This window comes from Excalfactoria chinensis, chromosome 9 (assembly GCF_039878825.1).
Source record: "Excalfactoria chinensis isolate bCotChi1 chromosome 9, bCotChi1.hap2, whole genome shotgun sequence".
NCBI lineage: Eukaryota > Metazoa > Chordata > Aves > Galliformes > Phasianidae > Excalfactoria > Excalfactoria chinensis.
In genome coordinates, this window is record NC_092833.1 from 5388826 (window position 1) to 5406987 (window position 18162).

Genomic DNA, 18162 nt, shown 5'->3' on the forward strand with positions numbered 1-18162 from the left:
CAGAAAGCAACCCTCATTTAAAGTTTCTTAAGACAATTGCTCTCCTTCCTTCCCCTCCAAAAGCCCCAGACAGGTTCTGCTGTTTATTACCCAGCATTGTGCTTAGTGGCCATCAGGACTCACAATTAATTTGTGCTTAAGAGCTTAGTGGCAGACTGGCCATAGAGAACGTATTCATTTGAATGATTGCTTCTCAGGTAAGATGTTTTCCTTAGCTGTGCTTTTCAGTTTGTTTTGGTCTAAGTTACAGCTGATTAACCCAGATTGTTTCTCCCTTTCTTTATCATTTATGAGACTTCCAACCCCGCAGCTCACAAACCAGCATTGCCAGGTGTGCAGCTATTAGGGGATCCTTCATAAAGGGGAAATGGTGCACATCAATAATAAATAAAACATGTTCTCATACATAACGTTAGCCACCATCTTATTCTTGAAGTTGAAAAGCCTGAGACTTAGGTGAAATAAATAAGGAAAATGCATGTCTTTGAATATTGAAATGCGGTGACACCTGGAAGTGCTTGAAACATTTGAGCGCCTTTATGGCAGTTCAGCCAACTGTATCCATAAATATTTAAAACGGTGAATTATTTCTTGGAATTTACATTTTTATGTACTATTTCAGCTTACGAATTATTGAACAATAAAGATGCTTTCCATAATAATTTCAGCTTTCAAAATACAGCACTTGACTGTAAAAAGATTTGCCTGTGGCCATCATATGACACACTGAATTCCCAGTGTAACACCAAGCTTCAGTATCTCCTAACTCCAAATTAAGGCTTTTAGCAGCATGAAGTAACTTTCCACATCTGTGTTGCTGCACATTTTGAATAAAAAATAAAGAAATGTCGTGTGGCAGTTACTGTTATCTTCTGGGAGAACACAAGCTTCCGTGTGACTGGTTAGAGTTCATGTTTTTAGTAAGGAATCAATGCGAATAAAGTGGCCTTTCAGATCTTTCTGTAGTTATTTTAGAGGGTTGCTCCATTGAAAATGTTCGAGTTTGATTTCAGTCTGTGATAAGGTCACCACCCATAGGTAACAACAGCCAGGAGCTACATCCATATTCTGCTTTCTGCCAATGCCTTGCGCCTGCCAGCACGAGTGAAAGTACAAAGTAATGAACATGTTGTTATGAGAGACAGTCATCTGTGCCACTGAGCTTGCTGGGTAAGCCTACATCTGCAGTGCAGAGCAGTCAACAGCATGGAAACATTCAAGCAGCCAAGTGACTGTTAGAGTCTCCAAATGTCCCAGTGTTGCTCCATGACCTGGAGAGGAGCATTCCTGGAGCTGCCACAGACATGGCAGAAGTGGAATACTCTCTTAATCAAGCGAGAACTAGCACTGTGATTTTTTATTGAATTTGAAGTATGATTCCCATTGACAGCTATTAAGGAACCTGAAATTCTTGTCAAATCACCCACAAATGATTTGAGTAAAAGGGAAATATTATAGCTTTGGAAAAAAATGTAATATATTCTGAAGTGAGCAGGAAAGTAATATTATAGAAAACTGTATAAGACACTGACAGGCGTATCAGCGTTATTGATAATGATCACCAAATAATAATGATTCAGGCTCTGTGTCGGGTTGCTTGACATTATAATCTGATTAAATCTTCTTTTCATTTTTGGAATATATTACTTTTCAGATAAACTGAGAACTGAAAATCCCCCAGAAAGAATTTAAATCTACAAAGTCTAGACAGCCAGCTGAAGACTGGTTTTCTGCACCTTATAAAGAAACAGACTATAAGCCAACTCTTTATTTATCCTGAATACTCCCATACTTTCCAGCTGTTTGCAGAGTACTGCTGTACTTTGATTCAGCTGATAATAAAGCAAAGCACGCACAAATTATTTTTATCAAGCACCAAGTACAAATGCTTCTCTTGTTGAGTAAGCTGAAGTGGACATATCCTTAGCTCCACACTCAACCTGAGTGTTTCCATTGTAGCTAAGGGCTGACTGCAGGAGCACATGAGATTTCAAGGGCTGGTGCTCAAGTAGTGTCAATGGAGGCGCACAGGGAAGGTTTTCACTGAGGTAATCACAGCGTTCTCAGTAGCGGCTGGGTGACGTAGTAAACTAATTCAGTTGTATGATGCGCTGAGCTAATGGGCATGTTCAAGGCCAGATTCAATATTTTTTAAAGCTTTTTCTATTATTTTGGCTTTCTTTTAGTTTTGCTGGATGGTAGGAGTTGCAGGTTTGATGGAGTCCTGTATTGGTGTGGAGATGGCTGTGTGCAGTTCTAGAATATACTGAAATTTTGTTCTGATGTTTCCTTTTCCCACATGCACAGTAGCTAAGAAAAGAGCATTGTGTTGATAAAAAGGAAAAAATCGGAAATGCATGGTAGATATGTATTTTTGGTAGATAAAGATTCGGTAACAATATGAGAGGCTTTTTGTTGGTAACTGGAACAGTTCAAGTCTGGTTATAATTTGGGTCGAGCATTTCTTTGCAAAACTCTTTGCGTTAGCAAGTCCCTCTATGCTGTCACAGAGCTGTGTTACAGCTCATAGGAAGGTCCCTGAAAGGCAGATGTCATGTTATATTGGTACAGACTGTTATTCAGCCTCGTGCCCTGCTGGGGTTACCAAACAGGAAAAACAAACAGTTTGGATTTTCATTCTGTTGTCTGTTTGCATACATTAAAGGAGGTAAGTGACCTAAAAGTTCAAGGACGTGGTTTGATTTTTGAAGGTCTTTTTCACATAAGATGTCACTGAGTGCTGCTTATGGGACTTGCTAAGCTGGGATCATTTTTCAGTTTTCTGATGGAATGTTACTGCTGTGAGTAATTAAAAAAAAAACATCTTGAAGGTTGTGATGTCACAAATTTTCAGTTCTAACTGTAAGTAACTAATTAAATGTATTTACAATTACCTATCGCACTGTAAAGAGTTAGATCTTTTTCTTCCAGTATTTCCTTGAGGAAACTCCAGAATAACTGTTGTTGCTCATCAACAAGTTCATCCTCAGACTGGAATGACAAAAAAGTCAATGTCAGTAAAGGAGATTTTGTTGCTCTTGTTCATAGATGAGGTCTCTGTCATCCCCTATAGATAGCAAATATTGCCTCTACCACTGTTTCCTGTAGCAAGGGTAAATAGTGTAGGGAGGAACATGGCTTGTTTTTCTGGGGCTGTACCATCTGAGTGACAGTTCCTGTTGGATAATCTCAGCTTCTTCTGGCCAGGGGATTGATCAGGAGAGGAAGGAGTTACTGAGGCAAGCTTTGCTACTGCATCTCTGGCAGTGCTGCACACCCAGTCCAGTTCTGGAGATGCCTGCATCCCCTGGAGGCTGCTGTCACCTCTTGCTTGTGAATGGCTCTGGCATTTTCCCTCCACTTGGCTTTCCCCAGTCTTGGAATGCCTTCTGTAGCCCCAAAAAGATTTTGAGATGAGACTCAAGAGAATATTTCCTGTCTGTATCAATGGTAAATTCCAAGACTGTGGATACATGCTGATATGAAGATACATCATAGGTTAGATTTATAAATCTGAATGACTAGAATTGAGTGTATCATGTAACAATGTCTTTGGGTTTAAATATGAAATATAAAACCCGCAACTCATACTAATGTTTAAGGAATTAAACAGTTAAGCACTTCCAATAACTAACACAATATTTAGCTGTTATGACTTAGTGATCTAATGTTTCTTCTGTATGTAGTTTTTTGTGTGAATTTTTCACTGCTACAGATGGAAGTGATCAGGAATTAATTGTTTCTCCATTGCATCACTCAACCTGCAAGAAAAGAAATAAGGGTCTCAAGAAAGAAACAGAGAACCACCAGCCATGAAGAAAGCAGACAGCACTGCTTCACTTGAGAAAGCATCCCATTGTTTTTTGAATTTCTTCTCCTTATATTGACTCACAGTGTTTCAAGCAGAAAGTTGTTTTATGACTTCAAGGGTTTTTCAACCAAGTGAAATTTATTCCCTAGGTTACAGTGTTGAGCACACCTGAAATATTAGCACTGGGCAGTTTTGTGGATTGTGTGCTTTGTACTAGTGCTTATGGAGGAGTACAGATATGTTGCTTTTGCAATATTGCCTTAGGAGACAACTTCCTTAGAAAGTGCATGGAGAAGAACTTGTTCCCTAAGAAATGATGTCTGAGAAGAACTGAATTATTGTCCCCAAACTGTTAATAAAATCATGGTTTGATAAGATATCACTTTCAGAAATATTTTCCTGGTATCTGAAGTACTAAGAGGAAAGCCACATCTTACTCAACTCCTACACTGTGTATTGTTTTAATTAAAAAGTGTGTTGAAACCAACAGAAACTATAGATTTTTTGCCTAAATGGTAAAAATAGTGATATAAACTGCCCCTAAAAGATTTATAGTTGGTTAATTGTAATTGTAATGTTGAACAAAGGATTGCTATATAGTATGGGAAATTAACAGGAACTCTGTAATGAAATGGGTGTGTGTGTATTCTTGTAGAACCGCTAGACGAACTGAAGATCAGAAGTCACAGCACTGAACCATTACCAAAGCTGGAAAACAAAGAGAGGGGAGGCCATCATGGGACAGCTTCTTCCAGGGAGCCAGGGAAAGCTCAGGAATGGGATGGAACGCCGGGCCCACCCATGGTCTCCAGCAGGCTGGGGAGATCCTCTGTCAGTCCAACCATGTTGGCTGGAAGCAACAGCTCAGGTATGTCAAACAGCGAAGCAGGGAAGGTCTCATGAATCTCATTATGAGCTGAGGGATCTCTAGAGAGGTAAGTAAGCATCTGGATTCTACAGATTTCCAAATGTCTTCCAGAATATGCCCATTAGCTGCTACAGTAATAAGTACTGCACTGCCTGCTTGTGCACTCTACTGGAACAGGCTGGGCACGGTGGCAGGAAATATAAACAAGTATGTTTGCCATTCATCTGTTTTAAAAGAAGTAAAAAAATATCTGTTTGACATTGAAGAGGGCTTCTGTGGCAAAAATCCTTCTCACTCCCCAGGTGACAACTGAGAGAGTTCATAAATTGAGATGCTACTTGCAGTAACGAAAACATACCTTACGGAAACATGGCTGTCTTGATATGCTAAGTGAGTGGACATGGCAGCCGTTTCTTTATGCCTGTTCATAAATGTCTAGAAAAGTGACATTGGATTTCCGAAGTCTCAAATTCATATCTATCCATTTGATCAATCATATTTCATATTTATAAAACAGTGAATTGCCTTAAGCTGTGGAAAATAGTGCATCCTGTTCTATAAATTGACTAAGACAAACACAACTGCTAAATGAATGTAGATCTAAATAGCTCTTGGATATCACTTTTTGAGATTTGACAGTTAGAATAATAACTGTATTGCTTATTGCTTGGGCTGTGAAAAATACCCACTTTAGAAACACTTGTCATATGTCCTACCAAAGCTTTGTGGCTTCAGTAAAAATAAGGCCATGAAGGAGCTACAATAAATTGTTCCTTCAGGAGTGGTCTGCTGGGCTTTCAGTGGCAGACATCAGTCTTTACATTGCTGATAGAAGAGGTACCCAGCCCTCAACGAGGGCATTGCTTCCCTGTGAGATAATAGAACTTACATTTTCCCTTCCTTGCTGGAAATTACACCAGAAACTCAGTAGGTAACTTGAGCAGCTTTTACTGATGTGAAGTAGCATTTGCAGCAGCAGTGTGGTCCAGCTTTTCTTGCTGCAGTATGCCCCCCAAACAGTCCTGCCTGCGGGAGCAAAAAGATCTTTTCTGTAACTCTCATGACTCCAGCACAGGTTATTTTCTCTTGTTTACTCGTCTGTTCTCATAAAGCATTCTGGTAGCTAGAAGTTTTCCAGCTTAGCTCATATTTTTTCTTCAGAATTCCTTTCCCAGTGTATTATAGGATCATCGGTGCTGAAACAGGTAAAAGACTGGGTTTACAGGTACCAGTATCAGGACATCTCATAACTAAAATAAAGGTGTGTAGCAGTCTTTTCTGTTCTGCTGGAGGACAGTACAGAGTGGAACAGAAGGGAAATGAAAATTAAAGTGCAAGTTCTTAGCAAAATACAGCGCTTCTGCTCAGCCTTTCAACATAAGTTTTATTTTAAAGATTTGGTTGATCTCCAAAAGCAGACAAAACATTTTGGCCTCGATCTTGATTTGGCATCTGCAAACTGTAATAGTTGTTGAATCATGCCTTGATACAGTTTACTGTGACTTTCTCCTGCACAACTAAGGCTTTCAAAGCCTTGTGGTAAGAAATATTATAAAAATATTCCTTGGCTGAATTTTGACTCCTTTTTGAAAAAAAATGAGCTGATCACGATCTTCCCTTCCCCACAGTTTTTATGACATTTCATTTGATGAGTATCGTCTCTCATCTGCCATGAATATTTTTCCCCTGTATCTCTAGCTGTTGCCTGAGCAACATGGTTTACCTTTAATCGGCGGGGCACTGCATTCAAAATGCTCTATGCAGTTCTCATCAATGAACTTATACATGAACTATGATAGTTCTTTCCTTGCAATTAAATTAGACGTGTAACAGAATGCAAGAAAAGATACACAGTACATCTGTATGGATACAAATGCTTTCTGGAATCAATGAGAAAGTGATTCTGTGTGTCCTGGTTTCAGCTATGCTAGGAATTTGGAACTTAGATTCACCACAAGATCAAATAAAATCAGGGCGATCCCCAGTATAGTCATCATAGTATAGTTCTTGTTCCAACAGCATAGATACAAGAAAAACAGGTTGTCCTTTAAAGACCACAGTACCACAGTGTCCTGCCTGCCTCCTAGTTTGCACTGGTTCAGGCACTTACTAGGCACTGCTGAAATAAAGGAAATGAGGTTGAATTGCTCCGTGGTAAAACAGAAACGATCTGACTTTTCATGCGTGTTCAATAGGCCACTCAGCTCAGGAACAGGAGAGAGTTAAGTAAGTACCTGATTTTTTGTGGATTCTCTGTCTGCACCTTCTGGTAAGGTCTGAGGGGAAGTAAGCCACCTCCAAACAAGATCTTGAAATGTTGATCAATCTGTTTGAGTGAGCACAGCCTGTCAAAAGCAGAAGGGTATCTCTGAACCTAATGACTAATTGTTCTCTCATCTGCCCCACAGTTTGTAAAGGGAAATTTTTGTTTCCTGTCATCCTATTGTTCCTTAGGGAAAGCAGTGTAAGTGCTTTGGGGCATGCTGCCCTTTAAGAAAGTCATTGTAATTCTAGCAAACAGCCAAATGAGATTTGTGAAACAGAAGGTTGTGATAACTTCACTCCAGGAGCTTTGAAGAGTATTTTCTGGAATGTTGCCTCTTTTTTTCCTAACTGCAACTATGAAGCAGCATTTTACATTGCCACCTTCTGCTGAAGACAGGCACTGCACTGCCTCTTGTATCTCAGAGGTTATTCAATTCTGTGCTGTTTTTGAATCACTGTTAGCTTGTCACTCAGCCAAGCCATTTTGTATTCAAGCTGAAAACGTTGCAGATGATCATGAAGAAAGTAAATATCTGCTGTTCAATGGAATTAATGGCTAGTATTGTGATGGATTTGCAGAAGTAATGAATAGTTAAGTTCAAGCTGTTAGGGAATTAAGAGATGCATGCAAAGCCTGAGGTGCAAGTCACATTCATTGATACAAGAAGGCAGTAGTGGCACAGCATCAGTTCATACTGGATAGAGCTACTTCACTCAAAGAAGACTCAGTACTCCCACCAAACTCTGATTGTTCTTCTAAGGCAATATCAGGGTTCCTAAGTTCTCAAAGATTCTTCAAGCTAAGGCAAATAGAGGTGATGTTAGAGGTGTGCGCTACTGTGTAGTCAGCCCAGCGAGTCCAAGTGTTTATTCCTTGCCTCATTGCCTCAGCTGTTGACATGGACCTGAAACATGATGGTTCAGAAGAAATCCTAATTTAAAACATACCCCATCTAATGCAGAAGTGTTTTTTCTCTTCTTGTTTGCTTTTGAGTACTGCTAAGCTTTTGGCCTCTTGGTACCTGGCAACACTGAGTTGCATGGGTGCTTCCTTTGTGAGAACCGCTCAGTTTGTCGTGCTGCTGTGCTATTTCAGCACGGAGCAGCTCCCTCAGATGAAGCCCTGAATATTTTCTGTAAGTGAAAGAATATCTAGTTTATTCCACTTCTAAGGTTTCATAATTTCAAGTTATATTTCAGCTTACTCTCCTTTTTTAGGAGACCAACGCAGCCAGGCCGCTATGACGATAACAGGATTTATTTTTCCAATATGCATGTTTTCTTCTTCTTCTTCTTCTTTTTTTCCTTTTTTTTGCATGTTATTACTCTCAGCCTGTCACATCGCCTTGTTTAATTCAAAACGTGCTTCTTGGCAGCTGTAGCAAATAAGCAATATTTCTCTTTTCATGTGCAAAGAAGAGACTGTGACAGGATAAGAAGCTTCTCCAATGTAAGTGACAGCCAGAGTATTTTTTTGAATTAAGATTAGGATAGGCAGAATGAAGTCTTCCTTGGATGGATAAAAGAACTCTGCCCGCTAAGATCCAAAAATAAAAATTGTGCAGAGCTGTTGTATTTCTGGAGAATATAGAAAGCCGTAACACATTGCTGTACAACTGATAGAAAATATTTCCATAAAATCTTGTCCCTTCTCAGCATTCTGCTTTGTTGAGTGAAATCCAACAACTCTCTCTGCCCCAAATGCAAGCCACCAAGCTTCTGCAGCTATAGCTGAGATGACAGCATTTTGTTGAGGTTTTGGAAAACAGGTCATTTATGTGAGTTCTTAAAGAATTAAGTACACAATTTGAAGGCAGTCATATTTGTGACTAGAAAGTTCATATTTCTGTGTTAGGTATTTCCTCCTAAAATGTTCACCCTTAATGTTGTCCTCTGGGAGCTGTCAGCTCACTCATCATCTTGCTGGCCTTGTCAGGACCCAGCTTCAAACCTGAGAATCCAGTAATGCTGTTCCCAGTGCAGCTGGCCACACTGGTTCATTCCCTACCACTGGGATTGCTGGGAATCTCCTAGCTGCTGTGGGTGACATAGCAGGGGACATGACCAGAGACTGACACACAGCTGACCAGCCACCCACTACTAGCATCGTGCTGCATCAGCACCTGGCTCCTGGTTCAGGCTCTTTGTGAGCAGTGTGCCTTTCATAAAATGACACAGTCTGAGGGAACTGTCATTTGAAGCTGTGCAAAATAATACCACAGGAGTTTCTTCAGTGAAATATAGCAACTGAATCTTATGAACACTTTCATGAATAAACTAACTAGATAAAATCTACAAGAGCAGCTAGGTAGCTAGGCTGAATAATCTGCTGAATTCAGTCTTTGTGCTGCCCACTGATTGCAACAAGCATCTTTAATGGTTGCTAAAGTGCACTGCATCCTCTGGCTCAAATCCAGTAAAGCACTTAGACATATGCCCATGAATTCCCTACCTTGGCAGTAGGCTGCTAGCCCTTGTCAGCATATGAGTGGCTTTACAGCAATGGCAAAAGCCCCCTAGTTGTGGTTGCAGTGTGGAGTCTCTGGAACTCTTTGGGGCAGTTCTGCTTTATAACTAGAGGATACATTCTCACAATGAAGTGCAGCACAAAGCTGAGGTGCCACATCAGATTTACCAGTGTGGAACCAGAGGTGTTTTAACTAGGCCTGTCATGGAGCCTGGGTCCAAATTGAAGGACAGACATCTACAGAGCCTTCCTCGTGTGCTCATCAGTCTGATTGATAGAACTGTGCCCTGTTCCACACCGTGTACTGCAGTCACAGGAGAGACTTCTCACATGTTCTCAAGACTGTTCATTTCAGATGTTAATAGTGAGCTGTCTGAATATCATCCACATGATATAAACACAAACCAAATGCTAGAAACCATGCCTGAGATTTGTTGGCAGAATTGTTCCTCCTTCAGCGTTCTCAGCAGGAAATATTAAAACTCTTTTTCATTCCAGAATCAGGATCTGTATTGGTATGCAGATCTTGCAGACAAGCTGAACTGGCCATTTAAAACACAAACCAAGCGCTAAAGATACTGAATGTGACCAGACAGTAGACAAAATTACTTAATAAAATCTCTTTTGTTTTTTAGTCCGCCCAAAGTAGAAGTTATTTGAAGTGAGCATTGTATTCAACATCCAGTTAACCCCAGTACGATAATGTCCAGTTGAAAAATAACTTGCTGCAGAATGCAAATCAGAGTTGGCATCACTGCTAGTGATAAACAGTGCTTAACGTTGTTGTTTTATTCCACAGCAGTGTGTGGTGTGAAGAGGTTACTCGGAGCACTAATTAGAGTAGAATAAAGTATTTGGTCTAAAAATATTCCCAGAGAGACCAGTGGGATGGCTATTAAAGGAACCATTTCCCTTTCACTGCATAACCTAACTTACTGAACTGAAAAATATATGCATCTGGATAGAACAGTCTCTGAAACTGCTCTTGATGAGGATCACCATGGAAATTGCAATAGTTTCCTAAATACTGTAAAATATATTACAGGGAGATAAAGGAAGTAATCCTTCATCTGCGTGTGATAGATTTTGTTTCTTTGATGCCAGATAAAAGGAATCTCTTTGGCAAGGAAACAGTGATCTTTTGCTGTTGAACATATATCCAAATGGGAAATTATGACTCCTTTCTCTGCTTTTCAGAAGTAAAGAAAACAACTCAGAAGCAATGGCAGACAGTGCCTTGGAGTTTTAGACACGTTGAGTGTCTGATTTTGCTTGTCACAGCAAAAACAGCCCCTGCTTAGCAGTGGGGGAATAATGACTAAAAAAGCCCTCGTCTCACTCGCTCTGAAATCCCAGAAAAATTCCAGGAGGGAAGAGAGACCCATTATTATTTCTATATTACTGAAGGAAACAGCTATCTGGCACACAGACGGTGTGAAAGCTGAACAAAAATACAATCAAACTCTTGAAATAACTACCCAAATCCAAAAAAAAAAAAGCAAAACAACAGATTATGTACAAAATGTAAGGTTATGGGGGAGATCTTTCTGCTCCTTTCCTTGTGCTTATTGCCGTGTTGACTCGTGGTATGTTTACAGACTGACTAGGAATGAGTGAATTGAATAATGCATTTGTCAAACAGCATAAATATTTTTGCTGCTCAGCCAGCTGGATGTTAACCAATGTATTAATATTTAGTTGATGAATATTCACCCGTACAGATGCTTTCACTGGTCTAAGTGCTTCAGCTTAAGTGGATAGCTCTTCTCCACACTCTACTGAATTCTGAATCCCTATAAAAATAAGCATTTAAGACAACAATGAAAAAGCATCAGAGAGACTGGAAGGACAAATTTCAGCAGACTGCTGGTAGGTGGCGTGACCTGTCAGCTGTCCTCGAGTTTCCAAGATGCACCAAGTGACCTTAAAGACACGATAGTTGTGGACAGTTTTATTCCTTTTCAACACTGGCCCAACCACTGGCTAGTGATGATGCTACAGATTCACACGGGAGAGAGATATTAAGACAAAACACACAGAGACAAAGCAGCAGTTTAAATGTGGCGTGAGAAAATATATTTCAGGGAGACAGAAGCAAAAGATGGTCTTCAAAGGCAAACCTGGATTGCAGAAGGCATAAATCTTTCCTTTCTTCTTGAAAACGCGAGGCTGAATAAGAGAAATTCTTTCAACCCATTGTGAGGAGGCATGGTATTATAGTTACTTGTTATTCATGTTAAAGCACTATTATTTCAGCTAGAAATTGAAAGTCCATGATTGTACAAAGTAGGTCTGCTTAGTGTGAGTGTCCTTGGTCTCAGTATTACCCCCTAAATAGGAAAGACAGGCGCAGGGTTAGGAGGAAGGCTTATAAATGTGGGGAGAATGAACACATTCATCTGAGCCAAAAGCCATGGTTGCAAGGATTTGTCTGCTCAGTAATAAACAGGAAGCATGGGGACAATGACTTTCCTCAAACAGAAACAGGCAGACTCTTTTCTTAGAAAAAAGATGGTTTCTTCTAGACAAGATGTAGGATGCTGAACACTGCTGGGTAGCACACTGGTATCAGCATAACTCAGACACAAACTTCCCAGGATTCCTGAGCTGCGTGATCAGCCTCATGTCAGTATGTTAACAGAAGTAACATGCACTAGAGGCCAGTGGGGAGCCCTCTGAGAACTGCCTTCATGTACAACAGGAGGAGAATGAAATAACCATGTAGATTCTGTTCAGTTTTTCTCTGGAATTGAACTTTCCCTTCTAATTGAAAGCTTCTGTAATCACCTCAGTTCTGGGAAAGTGAGTTTGGAATTTGCCATTGTTGAAGTTCTGATTTCTCTGCTTTCCTCTTGCGTTGTCTTTCAAGTTGCTGCCATCACATTTCCTAGAGCTTTTGGTATCATTCAAATCCTGAAATACGATAGTATCCTTGCTGCTTTTATATACTATTTCCTTAAAAGGAGGGCAACAGGGTCTTCTTGGTATGCTTCCAGACTGTTTGCTGTTTTATAATGTATGCTTCAGTTTCAGAGGCACTAGAGTGAAAGGAATGAACCTTGTGACATTAGGTTTTGTCCTAGTATCCCTTCTTCTAAGCTCAGCTTTTCATGATCCATCAAAGTGCACAAGACTAACTAGAATCCAACGCTGGAGTTTCCATTTCAAGGGAGTCGTGGGTGCACCATGCTTCGGTTAATGCAGCAGTAACCAGCTTCCCACTCATCGGCTTTTCTTTTCTTTCCCAGAGCCTAAAGCAAGTTGCAGATTAGGTCGGTCTGCGTCCACATCAGGTGTGCCTCCTCCGTCCGTTACTCCGCTCAGGCAAGCCAGTGATCTTCAGCCGAGCCAGGTACCATCGTTAGCCAATCGGGAATGACTTCATGTGCTGCAACATGCCAAATGTTTCTCACCTCTGTGTCTGTCATTTGTTACAGTAGATGATTTTTTGTTTTCTTGTCTTTATTTTCTGTGCGTGTGCGTGCATTTGTGTGTGCGCATCTCTCATTGGCAATGAAATTCCACTGGGTGTGGCCAGGAGAATTTTCTTTGCCTTTAATTCTTTGTATCCTTTTCTGTCTTCATTCTGTAATATAAATGTAGTAAACCTGTACTGTATGAATTTGCTGGATTTTTTATTTTTTCATGTTTTCTGTACTTTTTTACTGTCTTTAAAATTTATCAAACTTTGATAAATTTAATCTATGTTTAAGTGTAAATTTCTTTTAAATGTCCTGTCTAATGCACTTGCACCAATGTTTGTCAATGACTTGTACATACCTTTGACTTCTCCCAGTTGTACTATAATATCTGTGCCAGTCTTATATTTGTTTTGAGCTCAGTGCATGATTGTATTACACTGTGATTTATCACTGTCCTGAAAACTGCTCTTACAGCAAGTTGTTTTGTTCAGTTAAGGCAGCTAGACTCTCTTCAACTAGAGGCCATGTAATGCTTAAAGGACTACTAAATAGTCTGCTGTAGTTATGTTTATTGTATATTGTTAGGAACTGAAAACTGAACCAGGGGTTAAATGATCCTTGTATCTTAAACAGATATACTTGTTTTTGTTTTTTTTCCCCATCAAAAACAATGATGCTACACAGACCCTTGAAAAAGAAATTGAAGTGTTTGGCAAATTTGTCCAATAGAGAGAAAACAGAAAAGAATTAAAGACATTAGAAACCTATACTTACCTTTATTTTATATGCTAATACCAATACCGTATCATTTCACTGCGCAGACCTGTATTATTAGTTTGACAGAACTAACTGCTGAGAGTAGTAATTGAGAGAAAAGGTTTCACTTAAACATAATGTGAATACCTTCTGTCAAGCTCAAAGCACTCCAGTATCGTATCACTTGTGTATACGTGTATGGGACTGTTCATCACTGTATGTGAGTGTGGGTATGCATATGTACAGACATAAACATACGTGTATATATGTGCACATACATATATGTATGCTAACACACACAAGCACCCTTATTTAAATGGTGAATTTTTGATTGGCTTTTGGGGAATTGGTCCCCATAATCCTACTGAACTTCAATGAGAATTCAGTGGTAAACTCCCTTGGGACTACTTTGCAATTAATTCCCTATGTGAGTTTATTGTTGCTCCTTAAAGAGAAGCTCCTGGCCAAAGCAGAAAACAGAAGAGTAAGGTCAATTTACTCAACCCAGTGCACAAAATACTTGTTAGGAAGCTCATATTTGCATAGCCTAATCCATATTGGTTGGTATTATTTGACTGGCAAAACTGTATTGGTTTAGAGTCCTGCTGGACACAATGCACTGCACGTTCCTGAAACATATTTTACATAAAACCAAATCCATAACAGAGATTCAGAATGATAACCCATTTAAATACTAAGTATTTTTTTTTTAATCTAAGGAAGAAATTAAGGTAATTGTACTTCCAAAGGTGTTGAGTATCCCAGTGCTCAAGCAGTATATTTTTTTTCATAAAACAAGTCTCACAGCAGACATGATGATTTGCTGGCTACTTGGTGCAAAGGCACCTTGGGTGTTTTGAAGGCATTTTAGTCTCTCAGTTTATATTAAAAGCTAAACAATAAGCCTTGAAAGCAGAAGCTGATGTGATAGAAGAGATAATGAGCCTCTTAGAAGCTGCAGCCAGGGTTCACTGAAACTGAGGAGGAAAATTCCACCTCACTTCATACAGAAGAAAAGAACAAAGATGATAAGAGGAATTCTCAAGTGACTGTAGAGGGTGTTCTTGTTAATTGAACAATGAGTGTATGGCATGGGCATGTCTTCATGAAAAACCACAGATCTGGTAAAAACTGTCTCTGCCCTCAAGTCTTCCCCTCCAGTTGTCATCTGCTTGCTATTAACCTATTAAGTTGCCATTTAGTATGAATGCATAATTTTATAAAGGTGTGGTTTGACCCTGATTCTGGGGAAAGACAGAAGTCTCATTATCTCTCTGGCATATACAAACATTGCTTCAATTGTTTTCTTTCTTTTACGCCCACTCGATCTTAGTGTGCAGTTAATCTATGATGGGTGAAATGTGTTTGGAAATGCCCGGGTCATTAGCCCATTCGGAGTCTGACAGATTGTGGCATACAGGGTATTTGTTTTCATGTGCTGTGGCTATTGATTGTATTGACACTGGTTTCCTTCACTACATCATAATCAGCAGTTAGTCTTTCTGAAAGAAGAGGATGCCCTCTGTTATTCACCTCTGTGCTGAGATGGACACAGCTGATGGTCACAGGGATACAAGATTGAGGAGTGCATCTGGGAAAGGGCAGCTTACTGGATTGATAGGTTTTTTCACATCTTCAAGGATCCCAAACTAATGTTTTTCCAAAACATTTAACTTATTTGAGCTCTTACATAATGATTTGTGTGAATAGCGAGAATGCTTGATAATTCAAGACAGGCCTAAGTTGAGAAAAACTACATTTTAATTCCAGTAAAATACTGGCTAATTGTGTAGCTGTTGCCATTTAACTCCTCAATGCCTCAAATTCATCTTTGTTTATTGGTGTAGGAGTTGTGAGGATTAACTAGCTAATAGTTATGGAACATATTTATGGCATATGGATGGTAAGTGTTACAGTACTTATAAATAAAAAGAAAGGACTTATAAGCAGAGAGAAGTTATTTGGCTGTTCTCTGTTGGAGAACATTTAGAAATCTGTAGTGCAGCAGTCACCAGCAGTTACAGACAAGCAGAGGCAGACAGGAAGCATGCTGTTCTATATTATGTCTGGTAAATGGCAGGGGTGTTTTGAAAGATGGCTGCTGGAAGTATATCTTTTCTTTTTCTTTTTTTTTTTTTTTTTTCCTTATGTATACATATATATATATATGTATGGGTTGAAAAGGACCTCAAAGATCATCCAGTTTCAACCCCCCTGCTATGTGCAGGGTTGCCAGCCACCAGACGAGGCTGCCCAGAGCCTCATCCAGCCTGGCCTTTAATGCATCCAGGGATGGAGTACCCAGGGATGGGGCATCCACAACCTCCCTGGGCAACTTGTTCCAGTGCATCACCACCCTCTGCGTGCAAAACTTCCTCCTAATCTCTAACCTAAACCTCCCCTGTCTCATTTTAAAACCATTCACCCTTGTCCTGTCACTATCCACCCTTGTGAACAGCCGTTCCCCCTCCTGTTTAAATGCTCCTTTCAGGTACTGGAAGGCCACAATGAGGTCTCCCCAGAGCCTTCTCTTTGCTAAACAAGCCCAGTTCCCTCAACCTTTCTTCATAGGAGAGCTGCTCCAGCCCTCTGACCATCTTAGTGGCCCTCCTCTGGTCCCGCTCCAAGAGCTCCACGTCCTTCTTGTACTGGGGGCCCCAGGCCTAAGTAACCTTAGATTAAGTTAAAAAAAAAAAAAAAAAAAAAAAAAAAGACTCAATTTAAACTGAAGGATAAAAAAAGGTTTGTCTTGGAACTGAAGTTAATTACATAAGAACAAAGAATAAGAAATTAAGTAGAAAAGGAAGACAACTGGAGAGTGTAAAACTGAAATATGGCAGTAGCATAGAATATTTTTTAGCTACGGAAGTGACAAATAGTTATATATGCTAAATATTTATCCTGAAGAGGGGAATGTAAGTAGTGGAGAAGTGTTCCACGCATCACAGAATGTGAAAGAGAGCTACAGGGAATAGGAAAATGTTCTAGAAAGTAAAGAAAGTTACATCTTGATCTTAGAGATCAAGAAGCGTGTGGATAAAACTGGAAACAGTGGAAGTCCATCTGAGTTTGGCCTTTATACTGAAGTGCAAACAAGTACCAGTCTTTTGTTTCTACCCAAGGAGACAGAGTACAGTCGAAGTTAACCATTAAGTGAGGTTTCTGAAGTAGAAATCATATAGTCTCAGGATGCCTTAGTGAATAAACGATCTCCCTTACTGCTGCAATCTCTGAGCCTCATGCCTAAGACTTTTGTCTCAGGCGTGCTGAGGTGTTTCACCCTGCAGTGGCAAATGCTCAGGCATGTCAGAGCACACCTGCAGTGAAAAAAATGGTTCACGGGCAAAGTAAGCAGGATTTGGAGCCACAGATACATCTGCAATACAGTGATGTTTCCCTGCCTCCTATCATTCTCGGTATCTTCATCTCAGGGTAAGGAAAGATTACGTGCTATGGGTGGGCTCAAAAATCCCTGTCACACATTTATCTCGAGCATGCTCATTACAAAAGAGGAAAATGTTTCAAGCAATATACACTGTGGAAGTCCCCCTGCTGGATAGCAGAGTATCTCAAATCTATATTCTTAATGCATATAAAACCTAATCTCTAGGTTACTTCTATGCTGAATTCCATTTTAAGGAAAAGGAATCAATGTAACTGTCTCTAGACTTATTTGCTGCAAATTAGTTTTGCAAAATGAAATTTATTTTCATTAAGATGTAGGCAGCAGTTGGAAAGTCATGTGTATTAAGCTGCATATGAGCAGAATAGTACATGTTATAACAACACATCCTGAAGGAATGATACATATGTTTATGAGATCCACAACCTGAGAGAAAATACACCCTCTGATAACAAAACTCCTGACAGTAAGATGGCAGTATTACAGCTTTCCTGCTGAAGCACAGCCTCTTTTTAGCTGTTTCCACAAAGCTCTGTATTTATCTGCAAACATGCAGCCTCCCCTCATGCTGCCCCTTAGTTCCCCGCTTTTCAGTGTGAAGGCAGCAATCTAGTTCCTCTCCTGCTTTCTCCTTGCAGCATGCTGTCCCATTTCTGAAAGGCTGGCATGCCTGCAAGGCCTGTTGCCTTCCTGTGGGGAGGACTGGGCACTGATACCTATCTCCAATTTTAGCAAGGAAAGAAGACTTAAACTTTAAAGTGATGATGAAAATTAAACCCAGACACCATCCTGAGAACAGAAGGAATAAGTCAGCAGAAGGAATAAAAATACAGAGTGCTATGCATTCAGGAGTCTCAACTTGTGTTGAAGAAAAAGCTAGAACACACATCAAAATGAGCACTGAGCTTTTTGTGCCCATTCCCAACTGAATGCAGCTGAGCTCACTACTTGCATGGTATCTGCCTCAGCCTGCAGCAGGCTGGGGCTGCGTTTCTGCCCTGGCAGCCCCCAGCAGGGAGCACAGCACAGGGTGCCCAGGCAGGGGCACAACCAGCACCTCATGAAGCTGGGCAGCCTTCACCATCTGTGCTCTGCCCCAACACAGTGCTGCAAAGGGATCCTCACTGTGTCATTACCATCTTGCACCTAAGGTAGGCACTCCATAACGCT

The 18162-nt window shown here is 40.2% G+C and overlaps 1 protein-coding gene across 6 annotated transcripts in view; it reads left to right on the forward strand.

Annotated features, from left to right (window-relative positions):
- Positions 1-18162, forward strand: part of NYAP2 (neuronal tyrosine-phosphorylated phosphoinositide-3-kinase adaptor 2) — a 124311-nt gene that overhangs the window by 86193 nt on the left and 19956 nt on the right. For all 6 annotated transcript variants that reach the window (XM_072344661.1, XM_072344666.1, XM_072344664.1 and 3 more), the window contains 2 exons: positions 4467-4679; positions 12660-12763. In XM_072344661.1, the coding sequence (XP_072200762.1) occupies positions 4467-4679; positions 12660-12763 (317 nt within the window). The remainder of the gene's footprint in view (positions 1-4466; positions 4680-12659; positions 12764-18162) is intronic.